Source organism: Rhinatrema bivittatum, chromosome 4 (genome assembly GCF_901001135.1).
Source record: "Rhinatrema bivittatum chromosome 4, aRhiBiv1.1, whole genome shotgun sequence".
NCBI classification, from domain to species: Eukaryota; Metazoa; Chordata; class Amphibia; order Gymnophiona; family Rhinatrematidae; genus Rhinatrema; species Rhinatrema bivittatum.
In genome coordinates this window covers 462,376,186-462,395,332 of record NC_042618.1, presented here as the reverse complement: position 1 = coordinate 462,395,332, position 19,147 = coordinate 462,376,186, and the positions used below count along the sequence as shown (strand labels likewise).

The following is a 19,147-nucleotide window of genomic DNA, read 5'->3' as shown; positions in this document are numbered from 1 at the left end:
GATAGTATGGTTGTTGGCAAATGGGAAGTAGAACTTCGTTCCAGAATTTGGGGGCATAACAGATAAAGGTGCTCAGTCTTGTGCAGGTCAATTTTGAAGAAGTCAAAGGGGGGGAAAGCAAGCAGGACTATTTGTGAGGACTAGAGTTCTCTAAATGGGATGTAGGGTGTAAGGAGATGCAAAAGATAATCAGGGGCCTATTCGTTCACTTATTTGAAGACAAAGCAGAGGATCTTGAATTTTATCCTGGTTTCAACTGGGAGACATACACATATAAACCCTGATAAACTTGGTTCAAAGTGATAAATCATGAGGCAGAGAAATTTTTATTTAAAACTCAAATTATGAGCATGGTAGCTGAAACAGAATTGATACCACCTGTTCAAGTAACTTCAGTTTATTTTATATCACATCATTCAGATGAAATCTATCCAATTTTTGGGTATTTAATGTTTAATTATATTTACTGAAAATTTTGTGTATTTGAATGGTTGACCCTCCTGCCCCTAGTAATTCCAGAGAAAAATTGTCTTTACCTTTACAATGTGCATATGGCATGGTCATCACATAATCTTCTCCCCGGTTTAGAAATGTTAGCCGACCCTCTCCTTCCAGTATGGCTGACAAGGAGTTTCCTTAAAAAAAAAATGATGTGACGATTACACTGAGCAAACACTTGCAACTATAGTCCATGCTTTGCTGTGATTAAACAACTACAAAAGACATTGCAATCACAAAGTATGGAAACAGCAGTGAAACAAATATTTCTATCTTTAAAAATAGTAAGAACAGAGCTTCTACTCTGCAAATTTCTGGTGTGCAAGCATTTATACACAGATGAATCTCCAAAGGAAAGAGCTGCAGTCAAGAAAAAAACTGGAGTAGAATATACAAGACCAATCACACAGCTTGGCATTTTTGCAAAATTAAGGCATATTTCAACTAAAATTAATGGGTCATTATTTCATTACACCTTTTTTATTGCTGTGGTGAATTTAGTGTGCATGAAAGATGCCAGACAATAGTAAAACTCAAAGTTGTCCATCTATGTACCAAAAGAGGTTGTAAAACATGATCCCACCCTTTCCAGGTTAATTCCCCCAGTTCTAGGTTACCATTTAGATAAGACTAACTATTGATGGACTTCCTACCCTCTGGCCCATATCGAAAAGCAAAAGAACATGGTAATCAGTGGATGTACCTAAGCTTTAACAGGGGACGTTTCCAGACAAACAGAATGTATTTCCTAATAACAGACCAGATATATTACCATACCTTGTTCCTTATGGCAGTCTTAGTAGCCCCAGTCTTTCCAGAATGACCTCTCCTGTTCAGAGTTACCACTTTACTAAAGCGTTAGTGTTTGGTAGTTTCGACCCGAAAACCTTATTGCACTTTCAGTGTGTGGTCAGGTCTTTTATCAGGCAGGGAAACACCATATACAAACTCCTCCCTTCCTGGCAGTATCTCACTCACAAGCGGTTGTCTGTCTCAATGTCCTCTCGCCTCAGTCTCTCTCTTTTTCTCTCTGTGTCCAGTGCTGCTGTTACTGCAAAACATGCCTGTTGCCACCGATGCTTCTCTCAGCTGTTCACAGTTTTTATAGCTTAATCAGAGATGTCTTTTTGCCATGACTTAGACATTCAAAGCACTAGGGTTTTTCAGCTTAACAATGTTTACTTCTCTCTGACGTTCGATGGCTTGACCAGGCTCGCATACTGGACTATAAATTCAGTACCTACTTTAAAAGGTTGCAAAGTCTAAGTTTGGGTTTTGCTGTCTCCTATGTTTGTTTAGGTTCTATCCATGATTAGCTGCTGGATCCCGGCTTGCGTCACTCATACTTCCTGTGGTCTCTGGACAATTTTCCAACCCAACCTGTGTCTGCTGTTTATCTGTCACATAACATCTTTGCACTTCCCTTAACACCCAGAGTTTAAACCTATGGCCACCTGGGAATCCCAGTAGGCACTGCATAGGTTTTGCGCGCACCTGTGTATGTGCCCTCTTCTGGCAACCACTCACCCACCAACTGGTGTTCAGCTTGCTTTCGGATAATTACCATGCCCACAAAGCTATTGCCTGAGAGTTTTTCTGGGCCACTGACTTCACAATTTGAAGAGAAGTGCTTACAGATTACGCATGCAACACACTTGGATCACCCAACTTCCCACTTAACTAGGATTTCAAATCAGTCTTATCCACAATGGTGGTAAACTAATGAGCTTATTAACAACGAAGTAAACAAAAAAAACAATACAAAAATCTGTGTTGCACTGAGCATGGAAAATGAAAGGAAATTACATAATATTATTTACTTTCTATTGAATTAACTGCAAACTAAGTACTGCTCTAATTTAAACAGTATACTGAAACTCTCCACTTCAGGGATTAACAACAGCTATCGCCAAAAGATCTTGATAACAACCCCCACTTCTAACTAAAAAAAAGGAGTATATGTTTCTGTTCAAAAACACTCTTAAATCAACCAAAAAAATTTGGGAAGTAGAAAAGTGGTAGTTTCATATTTTGACCATTTAACAAAGCACCCTTATGGTTGCCGTCTGGTCTCGTTCAATCTTGTAATCAACTTACTACCTTCCACCATATAATGTGCCAGAAACCCCACTAATTCCAAAATATTTTTTTCTTAAAAAATTTTCAAAAATGCTTGTGAAAGTCAAATACCATTCAAAACACTTTGGGGCAAATTTTAAAACCTGCGTGCGGGCGCAGATTTGTTCGCGCAACCTGGCGCGAACAAATTTACACCCAATTTTATAACATGCGCGCGCAGCCGCGCGCATGTTATAAAATCCAGGGTCGACACGTGCAAGGGGGTGCACAATCGTGCAACTTCTGTGTGCCGAGCCGTGCAGCCTGCCTCCGTTCCCTCTGAGGCCGCTCCAAAATCGGAGTGGCCTCGGAGGGAACTTTCCTACCGCCCCCCCCCCTCCCCTACCTAACCCACCCCCAGCCCTACCTAGAACCCCCCCTTACCTTTGTTGAAGAAGTTACGCCTGCCTCCTGGCAGGTGTAACTTAAGCGCGCCGGCCAACGGCCGGCCTGCGATCCCAGGCACAGTGACAAATGGCCACTGTGCCTGGAGGCTCAGGCCACACCCTGCCCTACCCACACCTCTTTTTGCGCATCCCGGGGCTTGCGCGCACCGCCGAGCCTATACAAGATAGGCTCGGCACGCACAGGGGGAGGCGGGGTAGGTTTTCGGGGGTTGCGTGCATATCTCACACGCGCAACCCTTTGAAAATCTACCCCTTAATGAAACTCCACGTTCTGTTCAACTCATGTCACCAAACGGTTAACAGTTGCAAACCCAAGAGTGTTTTACTTAACTTGGATATTGATGTATGTAACTTGACGAGTCTTCCATTAGTTTTGTACTTAGCTTAAAGAATATTCTATTTGGCTTGAAGAAACTCCAGACACAGCCATATTTCAAACACACAATTTCTTCGTCAGGGGAATGATGATTTTTGTCTTTAAAGACTCCAGTCAATGTACCCAGTTGTTTGGTGTGGACGTGAACACCTGCCTCTATAGAACAGTATTTATATTCAACATCATAATTCAAATAAACCAATGGAAAGGAAGCCCTACCCATTCATCAGACAGGACCAATCCAGTTCGTCATTAAGGCCGTTAGGCATCACAGTGTTCAAATTATAAATCCAGAATTGTTCACGGTAATTTAAGCGTGCGGCATGGTCACCTCCTCTGATGGTCCATTCAACTTGATCAATTACAGTCCACAGTAATACATCAAAAGTGTGCTCCTCAATGCCATGCTGAACTATCGGGGCTGACAGGTTCTAAGTATGAATCCGGGATTAATATTCTAATAGACGTATTCTAATTGCATAGATTTTCGGACAGGGGCAGATCAAAACATATACAACACTTCTTGATGTGCAATCTGTTTGAAATCTACGTTTCACTCGATATCCAGTTACCGGTTCAATCCATTTGTCCTCTTCAATAATCAAATTACACAGATCGCACTGTTGGCACCTATGGTGTGAGCCATTGACCAGTCCTGAATGTCTATCTAAAACCATGTGAATATGTACAACATGGTCCCGAATGTTCGGTCCTTGTAAGGTGGTTATCAATGGGGGCTCATTGAAAATTTCATGCAAAGCCAAGACGTGCCAATGTTTTCTTATTGATGATGCTACAGTTGCCGTGGATGTGCTATGCTGTAATACACATAGCAATCTCTCCTGGTCTCTATGTTGGTAATCTAACAACTGATCTCGATCAGAAGATTTAGCTCGTTTATATGCCCTCTTAATGACTGTATGGGGGTAACCCTGAGATTTGAACCGATCAAACAAAACTCGAGCTTGCACTTCAAAATCTTCAAGGGTCGAACAGATGCACCTAATTCTAAAGAATTTGCTCACGGGCAGTCCGTTCCTGAAAGATGTCGGATGATGACTGTGATATCTTAATAAATTGTTGCGATCCGTCTGTTTCCGATTCACCGTGGTAGTAAGCTTATTTTTATCAATCTTCACCTGTACATCCAAATAGGCAATTGATTCCTGGTCAGAGTTATGTGTGAATTGTAAATATGGATTAAGGGTATTAACCCAAATTATAAAAGACTGTAGCTCACTCTCTGAAGCTGACCATATAAAAAGATGTCATTGATATAACGACACCAGCATTGAATCCAACACTACCATTGAGATGAATAGATATATTTAGATTCAAAATCAGCCACATATAAGTTTGCCATCGAAGAGGCTATTGAAGATCCCATAGCTATCCCATGAATCTGGTGATAAACTGTGTCTTTAAAAAGAAAAAAATTATTGAACAACACAAGCTCGATCATCTGTACCAAAAATGTCACAGGAAAGCGCTGAGAATCCCAATCCCTAGTCAACTTGCTTGATATGATGTCAAAAGCTTCCCGTTGAGGGATCTGTGTATATAATGCCTGAATATCCATCGTAACCAACACAAATGAAGGGTCCCAACCTGTCACACCCTGTAATTTCTTTAAAAATTGACTAGTGTCCTTTTAGTAGGAAGGGGCCTTATCCACCAGTGACTGAAGGAACTTATCCACAAATATAGCTGGGGGTTCTAAAATCGAACCTCTGAGGGATACAATCGGTCTTATAGGAGGAGATTGTAAGCTTTTATGAATTTTAGGAACTGAATAAATAATCGGAGTGCTTAGATGTTCATTCACCAAAAACCTCTTCTCTTTAGTTGTAAGGAACCTCGCCGATGTCACACAAGCTTTTAACTAAACTAATAACGCTGCAGTCGGATCCTGAGACAAAATTTCATAAAAATTGTCCTGTAGATGCTCCAACATTTTTGCTTCATATGTCACCCAATTTTGCAACACAATTGCACCACCCTTATCGGCTGGTTTGATAACCAAACTCTTATCATTTGAAAGACAAGAAGACAATGCTAATCGCAATGATTTTGACAAATTATTATAACGAGCTGTATGTTTTGATTCCATTTATAGAAACATAGAAATGACAGCAGAAGAAGACCAAATGGTCCATCCAGTCTGCCCAGTAAACTTTCACACTTATTTTTTCATATTTATCTGTTACTCGTCCCTTTTAAGTAACTTTTTGGTTCTATTTCTCTTCCACCCCCGCCATCGATGTAGATAGCAGTGCTGGAGCTGCAGCTAAGTGAAGTATATAGCTAATTGGTTTGGGGTAGTAACCGTTGTAATAAGCAAGCTACTCCCACATGCTTGTTTACCCAGCCTGTGCAATTCAGTCCTTGTTTCTTGTTTGAATATAAATCCTCTTTTCGTCATCCCCCCCTGCCGTTGAAGCAGTGAGCTGCGCTGGATATGTATTCCAAGTGAACTATCAGGCTTGATTTGGGGTAGTAACCGCTGTAACAAGCAAGCTACACCCATGCTTATTTGTTTTACCCAGACTATGTAATTCAGTCCTTGTTGGTAAGTTTTTGGGTACTTGCCACGTTCTTATGGCCTGGATTGGCCACTGTTAGAAACAGGATGCTGGGCTTGATGGACCCTTGGTCCGACCCAGTATGGCATGTTCTTATGTAAATCATCTTTTCTTAATTCCCCCTGTCATTGAAACAGAGAGCTATGCTGGATGCATTGAAAGTGAAGTATCAGGCTTATTTGGTTTGGGGTAGTAACCGCCGTAACAAGCAAGCTACTCCCCTGCTTTTTTGTAGATGCAAATTCTATTTTCCACATTTCCTCTTGCCATTGAAGCATAGAGCAATGTTGGAGTTACATTAACCGTGTATGTTTATTGAATAAGGATATTAATCTCCAGGTAGTAGCCGTCATTCCTGCAAGCCACCCCCATGGAAAATCAACTGTCTGAATGCCAGAATATGGGGTCTATGGGCCCTGGAGGGTTCTACCCGGATCACGGCTTAAAAACGGAGACATCTGGAGCGGTGATACCTTGTTGATGAAAAAATAATCTCAAATTCAACTTCCTAATGAATTGAATCACAATTCTTGTTTTGAATGGCTTATGAAAGTGTCGGGACAAAAGACAACCCGTTATCTAATAATTGAATTTGATCATTTGTTAATATCAAAGATGATAAATTTATTATTGCTAAAGACTCTTGTGAGCTTGGTGTCTGGTAACTCTGCTCATAGCTTGATGGTAATCTTGCTGTCCTTTCCATCTGGACTTCCGGTATGGTCTGTGGGTTCAAAACTCGCTCTCCAAAAAATTCCTTGATGAGGAGGTACCAATCTCTACAAGAAAATTGCTTAATGGACCCATTTAATTTTCTATCCCTTGACCACCCATATTGCTATCTTCCCTGTTGTCAAATTCATCTGATCCACTAGAACTGTCACTTGATGAAAAATTAAAACAAATTATTTTGGAAGATTTGTCTTGTTGATTCCTGTTCCCCATCCATGAATAAATCCAATTAGTGGCATAATCAGTCTGATGTCTTTTAAATGTATTTATTTTGGTGTTCTTAATAGATGTGCAAAACTGTTCCAAGGTAGTTTTATATTCATTCAGTTTAATTTCGAAATCAACAGCAGTCTTCATATGATCTGTAATCGAGAATATCTGTCCATTTAACTCATCTATATATTTCTTAACCCAACTGACAATAAGCAACATTAAATCTAGTGAACATTTGTTCAAAATCGCTGTCCATGTTCCTACAAACCCATTATTAACAAATAGCATCGGTTCTCCTTGAACCCGGAGCCCTCTTGGTATAATCTGTTGTTTAATATATTCAATAAGCGTGATACCATGCAGCTCAGCTATAATTAATTTCTTGTTAAGCCTCACATACTCATCCCAACTCGAAAACTCTGCAGGTTGGGATGAATCAGAAAACAATGACACTTCTTTCTTAATGTCCTCAATTTGGGTTTCAGTATAACTAAACATATGCTTTCAACCTTCCATGGTTAAATTGAAAAAACAAAGTGGCACCAATATTTGACAAACACTATAATGAAACTCTTCACTTCAGGGGTTAACAGTAGCTATCGCCTAGAAATCTTGATAATATCCCCCACTTCTAACTCAAAAAATGGGGTATAATGTTTCTGTGCCACAATGGCGCAAATATCAATGGCTCCGGTGTTGGTGCTGGTATGGGGGCCGGCATCAATTGAGGTTGTAGACTCCGGAAGGCATCAAGGACAGCCTGGCGGACTAGGACATCCAGGTCCTCCCTTGAACTTGTTATAGGTAACTTGGATCTGCGGTGGCTCAGTACCCGGCACCGGTGTCTGTGGGGAACGCCTCTGTGCCTTGGGTGCAGAGAAGCATGAAGACTCTTGTACCCAGGCCCGCTTTGCAACTGGCTCGATGGACATCGATGCCGATGTGGTATCTGTGCCGGCACCGAACGCGGAATTCTGTCTGTGCTGGTTACGATGTTTCCCTTGGTGCTCGGCCCTGTCATTCTCCAGCACCGAAGAAGATGCCACTGCTGTCCTGGATGGCATCAGTGACGGACGGTCACCGTGCCTCTAGTGCTCCTGGTGTTGTTTTTCGCCCAAGGATTACACGGGGGCTCTGGTTGAGATCCCGAAGTATGGAGCATTTTTGTTAGTCGAGGACACTGAGGCATTGCTGGAGGTATCGAGGGCGGCTTCGACAGAATCAATGGGGGCCTCGACGGCGACCTCGATGGGATTGATGGCAGCCTCCACGGCATCAATGGGAACCGTGGACGCCCCAATCCCTCTAGCCCTGAAGGCCCTGGTGGAAGATCGCAGCAAGAAGCCTGCGGGCATTGTGGGGCGGACCGAGTGTGATAGACATAGGAAGAGAAAAAAGGCCGCAAACAGTTGGTAACCTGGGGAAACAGACAGTGAGGTGACAAGAACCAATTGGAAAACACAGAATAGTATTCACTGAGCGTCGATGAAAATGTACACAAAGGGAGACCCGTGTAGGGAAATTATTTGTGAAGTAAAACTTCAAGTTTTTCTGTGTGGAAAGGTTGTGAGAAAAAATCTCACAGAGCTCCTAAATGCGAGGCAAACTGCAGCGCGGAAAAAAAGAGACTGAAGGGAGACCCCTGTGGACACAGGGATCATGGCATGGGGGCATGCTCAGTGTGCCAGTCAAAGTTTCAAGAAACACTGACAAAAGTGTTCCATAATAGGGCTCTGCCTAATGACATCACCCATATGTGAGGCCTACCATCCTGCTTATCCTGGGAGAACACCTGTATTAATTGGGAAGGTGTCATATTTGTCCAGTTTGACTTTAAATGTCCTATCTTTTAGGAAGGAGGAGAACCATTTGTTAACATTTCCACCTATTCCAATTTCTCTCAATATGCCTGGTTTGTGAACAAGCAACTTCAAAGAGGAAGGAGAATCCCCTGGATGCCAAAGAGAAAGTAGAAGCCGATGAGACCCTGGCGGCATGTGGGGCAATACCAAGGAAATTCTTTAACTCCTCTATTGTGGACTGTCTCTATGAGCATTTCAAGGTAAACCTCAAACATTTCAACTCTACAAGTAACTTCTATGAGAAAAGAGATGAATCCCTTTTCTGTAGTCTCCTCAAAACCACAGACTTCTTACAAGATACAGAAAATCATTAACTATATACAAAACACATATAGCAGAGTTGCTTACCTGTAACAGGTGTTCTCACAGGACAGCAGGATGTTAGTCCTCACATATGGGTGACATCACAGGATGGAGCCCAATCACAGAACACTTTTGTCAAAGTTTCTAGAACTTTGACTGGCACCTACTGGGCATGCCCAGCATAGCTCCAACCCTGCATCCAGCAGGGGTCCCCCTTCAGTCTTGTCTTATAGTAAAAAGTACATGCGAAAAAATAAAATAAGAAAATGTAAATAAACCCAACACCACGGGGTGGTAGGCGGGTTTCGTGAGGACTACCATCCTGCTGTCCTGTGAGAACACCTGTTTCAGTTAAGCAACTCTGCTTTCTCACAGGACAAGCACGATGGTAGTCCTCACCTATGGTTGAGTACCGAGCTGAGGATGCCCGAGTAATGCACCAAATGCACCAAATGCACCCAGGCACAACAACAGGGGTGGAATTTGGTTAGGAGGGCATCCTGAACCCTGAATGAGTCGGTGGAAGGATGTTGGGATGTTAAACTGAAAATAAGTTGCATAGAACAGACTGGCCAAAGATGGAATCTTGTCTGCCAGCCTTATCTAAGCAATAATGGGCTGCGAATGTATGGAGGGAGCTCCAGGTAGCAGCCTTACTAATATCAGCAAGCGGTACTTAACAGAGGTGTGCTACTGATGTCGCCATGGCCCTGATAGAATGTGCTTTCACACGGTCTTGAAGCGGAATGCCTGCTTATTCATAGCAAAAGGAGATACAGTCCGCTAACCAGGAGGAGAGGATCTGCTTTCCCACAGGATTTCTGAGTTTGATGGTATCGAACGAGACAAACAATTGGGTGGCTTTCTTGTGGGCTGACATGCGATTCAGATAGAAGGCCAGAGCACACTTACAGTCCAAGGAATGCAGAGCCTGTTCTCCTGGGTTTGAATGGGGCCTGGGAAAGAAGGTAGGTAGGACAATGGATTGATTGATATGAAATTCCGACACTACCTTTGGTAAAAATTTAGGGTGAGTGCTGAGCACTACCATGTCATGCAGAAGTTTAGTGTAAGGCGGGTAGGTAACGAATGCCTGCAACTGACTAACTCTGTGAGCAGATGTGATAGCAAGAAGAAAAACTGCTTTCCAGGTGAGATAGCGGAGAGCACAGGAGTGGAGAGGCTCAAACAGAGATTTCATGAGCCGTCCCAAAACCACGTTAAGGTCCCAGGCAGGGGCTGGAGGGCGCAGTGGAGGTTTTAGGTGGAGTAAGCCTCTCATGAAGCGTACTGCTAAGGGGTATGTTGAAATGGAGACATCTCCTACGCCCTTATGAAACGCGGCCACCGCGCTGACATGTACCATGATAGAGGAAGTTTTCAGGCCTGACTCTGAAAGGGGCCAGAGATAGTCCAGAAACTTCACGTTGGAACAAGTGAAGGGGTCTATGGACATGGAAGTGCACCAGTCCGTAAACCTCTTCCATTTAGAGCGATAAGACTTTCTAGTGGAAGGCTTTCATGAAGCCACCAGGACTCGGGATACCGACTCTGAAAGGTTAAGAGGTTGGAGTATTAACCTTCCAACATCCAGGCAGAGACAGGGCCTGGAGGTTGGGGTCGCGCAGCTACCCGTTGTTTTGAGTTATCAGAAGTGGGTCCTTCTCCAGAGGAATGTGCCGGCGTACTGATAGGTCCTGGAGAATTGGAAACCACACCTGATGAGGCCAGTGGAGTGCTGTCAGAATCATTAGGCCCTTGTCCTTTCGTAGCTTCACGAGCGTCTTTGAAATGAGTGGAAGTGGAGGGTACGCATAAAGGAGACCACTGGCCCAAGAAGGGCGAAGGCGTCCCTTTGCTGCGAGAGATGACTGCGAGTGAGAGAGCAGAAGTTTTTTTACTTTGCGGTTGTGGACTGACACAAAGAGGTCTATATAAGGATAACCCCAACGTTGGAATATTGTGTCTGCTACCGTGGGGCTGAGAGACCACTCGTGCAGATGAAACGTGAGACTCAGCTTGTCTGCTAATACATTGTCCACTCCCGGCAAAAGTAGGTGGCTTTGAGGAACATCGAGTGGGAAAGGGCCCAAATCCATATCTGTGCAGCTTCCTGACACAGGAGGTAGGAGCCCGTTCCACCCTTGCTTGTTGATGTACCACATCACCACCTGATTTGTCTGTTTGAATCAGGATAGTCTTGTTTGAAAGACAATCCAGAAAGACTTTGAGGGCATATCTGATCGCCCGCAGCTCCAGGAAATTTATTTGATGTTTGGCTTCCTCTGGAGACCAGGTTCCCCGAGTCTGCAGGTTGCCGACATGAGCACCCCACCCTAGAGGCGCCTGTTGTCAAAGTGATTTGAGGAACTGGAGCTTGAAATGGAAGGCCTTGAATAAAACTGGAAGTTACCACGCAGCTCCACCTGTCGCTCCACCAGGCCAGTGAAAGGCAGAGCTGCGTAGTAACTTGGACAATGTTGGGCATAGGCTGACAAGCTTGAATCCACTGGGATTTTAAGGTCCACTGCAATACTCTCATGGCTAGGCAGGCCATCGGAGTAACATGAACTGAGGATGCCATGTGACCCAGAAGTATGAGAAAGTGACAAGCAGTTGAAGATACTCGAGTGTGTAAATGATGCGTCAGAAAGGTGAGGGTGAAAGCCCGATCCCGAGGGAGGAAGGCTTTCGCCTGTATAGTGTTTAGGTCAGCTCCTATAAAGGATAGGGTTTGGGATGGAACTATCTTGGATTTGGGATAGTTGATTAGAAACCCTAGGGAGACCAGGATGTGGATAGTGAGACGTAAGGACGTCAAAGCGGCTTGTTGAGTCGAAGCCCTTATCAATTAATCATCAAGATAAGGGTAGACATGGAAACCCTGATTCCCAAGGAAGGCTGCGACCACCACTAGGCACTTGGTGAATTCTTGTGGAGCGGACGCTAGGCCGAATGGTAGTACACGGTACTGGAAGTGACGAGGGCCGACCAGGAATCGCAGGAATTTGAGATGAGATGGAGTAATTGAGATGTGTGTGTATGCGTCTTGGAGATCTAGAGAGCACAGCCGTTCTCCTCTTTGTAGGAGAGGAAGTAGAGAGCCCAAGGTTATCATTTTGAACTTTTCCCTCTGTAGATATTTGTTTAGGGCACAAAGGTCCAGAATTGGACAAACGCCACCTGACTTTTTTGGGATGAGAAAATACCGGGAATAGAACCACTGCCTCTGTTGGGAGAGGGGTACTGGTTCTATTGCACGGGATTCGAGGAGGGTTGAAACCTCCTATTCCAGAAGGAAAGAGTGGTCTGAGGATGCCCACATCAACCGAGGTGGGGAGTCCGCCGGAACAGTCAGGATGTTGAGATGGTAACCGTGAGTGACTACCGCAAGCACCCATTGATCTGTGGTGACCATGTGCCAAATGTTGGTGAAGTGGCACAGCTGACCGCCGACTGGTATGGATGGAAGAGGAGGTTGGCATATGCTCTCTAGAAAAGAGTCAAATCCTGATGCTGGTCCTGGTTGAGGAGCTGGCTGGGTCTTCTGAGGCCAGGATTGCCTGGACTGACCTTTTTGGAAAGGTATGAAAGGGTGTCCTCGGGAAGCCGGGGGATAGTATCTCCTTGGCTTATAGGCCGTTCGCTTAGAGTCCCACCTGAATGTTCTCTTGAAGATGGATGGGAACTCAGCCAGCCCTGAAGAAAGTTGACGCAGCGTTTCATGGTGTCCTTTAGCTGTGCCACAGTCTCCCGGATTTTGTTGCCAAAGAGATTATTGCCAGCACAGGGTAGGTCTGATAACCTGTCCTGCATCTCTGGCCTTAAGTCAGAAGATTTGAGCCAGGCCCACCTTCTTGCACTAATCCCCGCTGCTGACACTCGAGTGGCAGTGTCAAAGATGTCGTATGCAGCGTGGACCTCATGCTTGCCAGCATCCAGGCCTTTCTGAGCTAGAGTATTAAGTTGATCCTGGAATGTTCAGATAAAGATTCAGAAAAATCCTGGATCTTCTTAAAAAGGTCCCTGTTATAAAAAGGTCATGTATAACTGGTAGGACGCAATGCGAGATATGAGCATTGAGCCATGGAAGACAAGTCTGCCAAAAGCATCCAGGGATTTCTGTTCCTTCCCTGGAGGTACGGAGGAATGAGGTTTGGAACGTCGTGCCTTCTTCTGGGCTGATTCCACAACCACAGAGTGATGATCCAGATGTGACTTTTGAAAACCAGGAGTTGACTGTACCAGATAGGTGGCATCTGTCTTAACAGTTGACAGGTGGAACCGAGCCTGGGTGCTCCCAATTTCTCTTTAGCAGATCAATAAGGATTTCATGAATAGGAATAGACATGATTTCCTTAGGGGCATCAAGAAATTGGAGAACCTCCAGCATCTTGTGCCTAGAGACCTCTTCCATCTGAAGCTGAAAAGGAATTGTTTCAGACATTTCTTTGATGAAATTAATAAAGGACAGATCTTCTGGTGGAGAACGCCTCCTTTCATCGGGGGGAGAGGGCTCTGAAGGTCGATCATGTGTATCTTGGGAGGAATCAAGTCCAAGGATCATAAGGCTGATCAGCAGCTCCCATAGGATCTCCAGAGGGGAGGAAGTTGTTCCCGAAGGGCCAGGCCTAGGCATCAACGGCATCGGAGGTGGCACAGACGGCATCGATGGAAGAGGCCCCGGTGGAGCCAGCGACATCGATGGGTAAGTCGGTGGTAAAACTCCAGATGGCGGTATGGAGATCGGTGTTTCCTTGTCCTCCGATGACAAAGGAATCGGTGTGGAAGATGTGGGACATACCGGTATCCCCGGTTCCACCGGTGGAAGGGCACCAATCAATGCATCCAGTCTACCCAGTAGCGGTGCGAGCGCCATGGGGATTGGATTGGTGACCGGCACAGGCACCGGCATCGATGGAGGCTGGGAAGCCCTGGAGTGCTTTACCGATGGCCTCTTGGATCATCCAATCCAATTCCTCGCGGAAACCTGGGGCATGGAACCCCGGCTCTGGAGTAGGAGGTAGCATTGGCGTAGCCGGAGGGTCCACCGGTAAAAGTGGAATCGCGGCTCCCGGCACCGATGAAGGTGGGGAACGCCTTGGTGACCCAGTCACAGAAGAGGATGGGGCCTTTTCTGGATGGGATTTCTTTGTCGGTGGCTCTGTCGACGCCGATACCGAGGGCTTGCCTGGAACTGCGGGCTGAGCCTTTCGATGACGGTGCCGACGCTTTTCACGATGTTCTCCTCGGTCCTTTTCCTGAGGTAATGAGGAGGAAGTCATCACCTTTGGAGTCGTCGAAGCCGGTTGGGCAGCAGCGGTGTCCTGGTACTGGCGAGAGGTCGATGGCACCGGCTCAGACGAAGTCGAAGCGGCTGATAGAGTTGGGGGTTTTGTCTAAAAGAGAAGCTCCATCTTCTCTAAATGAGCCTTACGGCCCTTCGGTGTCATTTGGGCACATTTGGTGCACGTTAGGACGTCGTGGTCGGACCCCAAACACAACACAAACCTTATGCGGGTCTGTGATGGTCATTGTCTGAGGACAGTTGGGGCACTGATGAAAACCCGACGCCATGACTTCGACAAAAATCTAGCCTCGGTGCGGTCGATGGCCGGTAGGCCCCAAAGGGAAAACTCAATGGGAATCAACCGCAAAGAAGGGTAAAGCCTTACCTTTTGACCGCGGAGTACGGATATCGATAGGGGGGGGCCCCCTATGGGGTAGAATTTTTATAGAATTTTTGAAAAAGTTCCGTGAGGAAAATTCCCGTCATGAATCTCAAGAGAGCTCCTTAACTCACATGGCTACTGCTGCGCAGAAAAAGAGAGACTGAAGGGGGGGACCCCTGCTGGATGCAGGGTTGGTGCTATGCTGGGCAAGCCCAGTAGGTGTTCTGTGATTGGGCTCCATCCTGTAATGTCACTCATATGTGAGGACTACCATCCTGCTTGTCCTGTGAGAAAATAAGATCAGAATAACTAAATTAATCTTATGTCAAAATGCCAAGTTTTGCTCTTATTTCCATTAAAATGTTATTTAAAATATCCATTTACAATCCAGAGAAACTGTACTTTCCTATGTAAGATATTAGTAATCCAATATTAACTGACAGACTACTAAAATCCTGCCTATGTAGCTGTGGTATTAGAAATGTGGGAATGTATTATGAAGCCTTATGAAAAATATGGGAGCAGTCCTTCAGGGAACACCATTTTCAAGTCTCTTCAGACTGTGTTTATTTTGCAAGGATGGTTAAAGTTCATATTTCCCACATCAACATACTTCACAGTGCATTAATGGACTCAAATTCCAAACAGGAACTGATAACTTTAAAACCCCAAGGCAGAAAGAATCACAAAGTGAGGTACAGAAAATACAAGTCCTGGGGAGGGCAATTTTCAAAAGGTATGTACCCGGGTTAAAACTGTCCTCCTCAAAATGTGGGTTATCCAATGCATGTACTTTTAGCAGCACTAAAAGGAGGTGCTCATGTCGGGGGAAGAAAACAGCATGCACATATAGGATTCCCTAAAGTATGAATGCTGTTTTTGCTGCCACATAGCCACCCACACAAATATAAAATGCAAAGTACGCAGATGCTTTTGACACATGTACTTTGCATCTGCTCATTTTCAAAAAGAAACATGGGTAGTTTCCTCTTGAGAACTGATGCAACATACATAGACTGAAATAGCCTGTACACTTTGCGCACAGCACGAGTTATTAAAAATGTATCCCATAATGCATAAAATAAGATGTTTCAAATTATCAAACAAGAGACTATAACTGACAGTTTTATTCCAATTTAATGTTTCAATACTTAATTGGGATCTCCTCTGGGTGCTTTTCTCCAGTATCTTTAATGTAAAGCAGCTGCACGCTGGCTCTTCCAGATCTGATTTTTTTCTGAATTTTTTAAATCAGCTGAAACTTAGTTTGGATTTGCCAGGCTCCATCTGGTCAGCTTTTGAGTAAGCTGCTTCACTTGTCATTGGGAGCCAGTTGTTATTTATCCAAATTAACAGGCAGGGAAATCTAAGCAGTTTCTCTACCTCATCTATGACTTTTGGCAAGCAACATTACAAGTCAGAGATCATATGAATATCCAAATCAGAGCCACCCTAGACTCCAATTTGAGAAATCAGGTCTAAAACTAAGCCACATTCTGATCAGGTGGAGTTATTGGTGTGCTGATCATATGGTTTTGGATTCAATTCAAACACCATCAGGTTTAAACCTGTGAAAGAAGCACACAGGGACTGAATCCTTTTTCTAACAACTACTTTGCACATAATGCTTAACCTCTGCTTTATGTATCTGTTTCTTGAAGCCCATCTCATTTTTACAGCAGTTCATCAGGATTTATAAAACTCATCTGAAAACAGATTTTGTAAAAGTTTCCATAAGATCACACTTCTTCCTTCATTCCAACAGATGCCTTTGCTTCTACCAATACCACCAATACATTTCCAATGTAAAGTGTCTGTTAGGACTCCCTTTTTCTTTAAAAGAGAAACAAATACACTTTAGCAGGGCTAGATTTCTTTTTATCTAAACTAGTTTTTATTCTAACATTGCCACTGAATTTCTTTACATTACACCATACCAGCAGAATGTTTATAGTGTTCCAGCAGGATCATGGTCTCTAATAATAATGTCACGCTCTTGGCATTTAAAAACAATCTTCCTTTGCAGCCCCCCCGCCAAAAAAAAAAAATCCCTGCATAATGCTGGTGGGTGTGTGTGTCAGGCATTGCCAGCAAAGTATGAGTGAGCGATGGAGTGAGGGGGTAAAGAATACTACATATTTATTCTCATTCTCTCTCTCTCTCTCTCTATATATATATACACACACACACATACCAATACACACACAATTATCATAAAGTTAATCTACCCAAATAAAGAGCTGCTTGAATCTTCCTTTTCTTCTCAAGGAAGAGGAGGATTCAGAGACGGGATAAACATGTTTAAAAAAAAAAAAAAAAAGAAATGAGATTGTATAAACTTACCATAGAACTTGGATTTGGCCAGGATACTACCACTAAGGCAAAATCCATCTTTCCTGTTACTCACATAGAAGGCAGATACTGGAGGGTGGTGTGACACCTGGTGAGCAGAGTAAGTGGAGTATGTTATAGGTAGGAAAGAAAAATTTTGTACTAATTACTAATATATTGAGCAACAAAATACCAGTGCTGGCACAAGTCAAAAAAGTCTATTCTTGCCATTCCTCTAAATCAGTCTGTACTCCTCAATGTACAGCCAAAACACCAAAATCCACTGATGCAGGTAATATCCAAACATAAATAACTCAGAACCCGCATCCACCACTCTTACATATTCCTATATTTTTTGTGTTTTTTTTCTTCTTTAATTTCATGTTATAAATTTAAAAAATATTTATAAGGTGTCAGGTGGTCGTTTCATAAATTTGAAAAAGGTCCCATCCAGATTAACCAAATTCTTAATTTTAATGAAGAACGAACCACTGTCCGCTCCTTGTACATGTCTATGCTGCAGCTTGGACAAAAAAAGACTGATGGGCTCACAAAGCAACACATGCTCAGGAACTCCTGTGTATGATCAGTAGCATACACAGGAGTCAGAAAAAATCAACAGAACCAGAGGTCACGATTTGAAGCTCCAGGGAGGAAGACTCAGAACCAATGTCAGGAAGTATTTCTTCACGGAGAGGATGGTGGATGCCTGGAATGCCCTTCTGGAGGAAGTGGTGAAGACCAGAACTGTGAAGGACTTCAAAGGCGCGTGGGATAAACACTGTAGATCCATAAAGTCTAGAGGATGTGAATGGAGAGTGGGTGGCTCGCGGGAATGACGGCTACTGCCTGGAGATAATACCCTTATTCAATAAACATACACACGGTTAATGCGACTCCAACATGGCTCTAAGCTTCAATGGCAAGAGGAAATGTGGAAAAAGGATTTGCATTCACAAAACAAGCGGGGAGTAGCTTGCTTGTTATGGCGGCTACTCCCCCAAACCAAATAAGCCTGATACTTCACTTTCAATGAATATCCAGCACAGCTCTCTGCTTCAACAGCAGGGGAGAAAGACAGATACTTCACACATATCCAGCATAGCTCTCTGCTTCAAGGCAGGGGGAATGAAGAAAAGTGGATCTATATACAGACAACAACCAACAAGGACTGACTTACATAGTCTGGGTAAACAAATAAGCAAGGGTGTAGCTTGCTTATTGTGGCGGTTACTACCCCTAACTAATTAAGCTAGATATTTCACTTAGATGCAGTTCCAACACTGCTCTCTACATTAATGGTGGGGGTGGAAGAGAAATAGAACCAAAAGGTTACTAAGAGCCAAGAGAAACAGATAAGTATGATAAAAAAAAAAGTGCGAAGCTTGCTGGGCAGACTGGATGGGCCGTTTGGTCTTCTTCTGCAGTCATTTCTATGTTTCTAAGTTTCTATGAGTGCAGAGAGATGGGCTTGTTCAACACTGTTAGATGACATGGCTAATTCAATCCTGCTCGTCAATGGAGAATTAAAAAATTTGTATAGAATGAAAATAAGAAGCTGCTAAATCTTTGCTCAAAATTCTGATATGCTTGACAGTTTGGGAAAACAACTGTTTGCTTAGTATAGTAAACCAAAATGACCCTGAAGGCCAGGAATTAATTATTTACTTGTTACACTCCCCCCCCCCCCCCCACACACACACAGAGAAAATGAAGGCAAAGAAAAACAGCCTGTATAATATGACAATTCCTGTTCTAATAAACCTTTGAATCATATTTGCTGGAAGCATTTAAATATAACGATTTTAGGGTTTTAAAAATGATTTTATTTAAAAATCTATATTCTGCAACTTTTAAGACAATTCTGTTTAGTGTGGATTACAAATTTATAGTCATAAAAAGATTTATTAAATCAGGTGCCTTTTCCTCTTGTTGATGGGAGAGTACACCTAGATATTGTTGGGGGGGCAGTAAAGGCAAAGAAAACCAAAGTTGACATGAAACCAACTCTTGACTTCAGTACATTTTACTGCATTTTTTAAGCACACTCTGA

General features: G+C 43.6%; 1 protein-coding gene across 1 annotated transcript in view; it reads right to left on the bottom strand.

Moving 5' to 3' along the window:
- The window catches only part of OSBPL8 (oxysterol binding protein like 8), a 370,739-nt gene that overhangs the window by 71,761 nt on the left and 279,831 nt on the right, over nucleotides 1-19,147 (bottom strand). The window contains exons 14-15 of the mRNA XM_029597145.1: nucleotides 17,107-17,203; nucleotides 537-635 (exon numbers count right to left, since the gene is read on the bottom strand). Of these exons, the coding sequence (XP_029453005.1) occupies nucleotides 537-635; nucleotides 17,107-17,203 (196 nt within the window). The remainder of the gene's footprint in view (nucleotides 1-536; nucleotides 636-17,106; nucleotides 17,204-19,147) is intronic.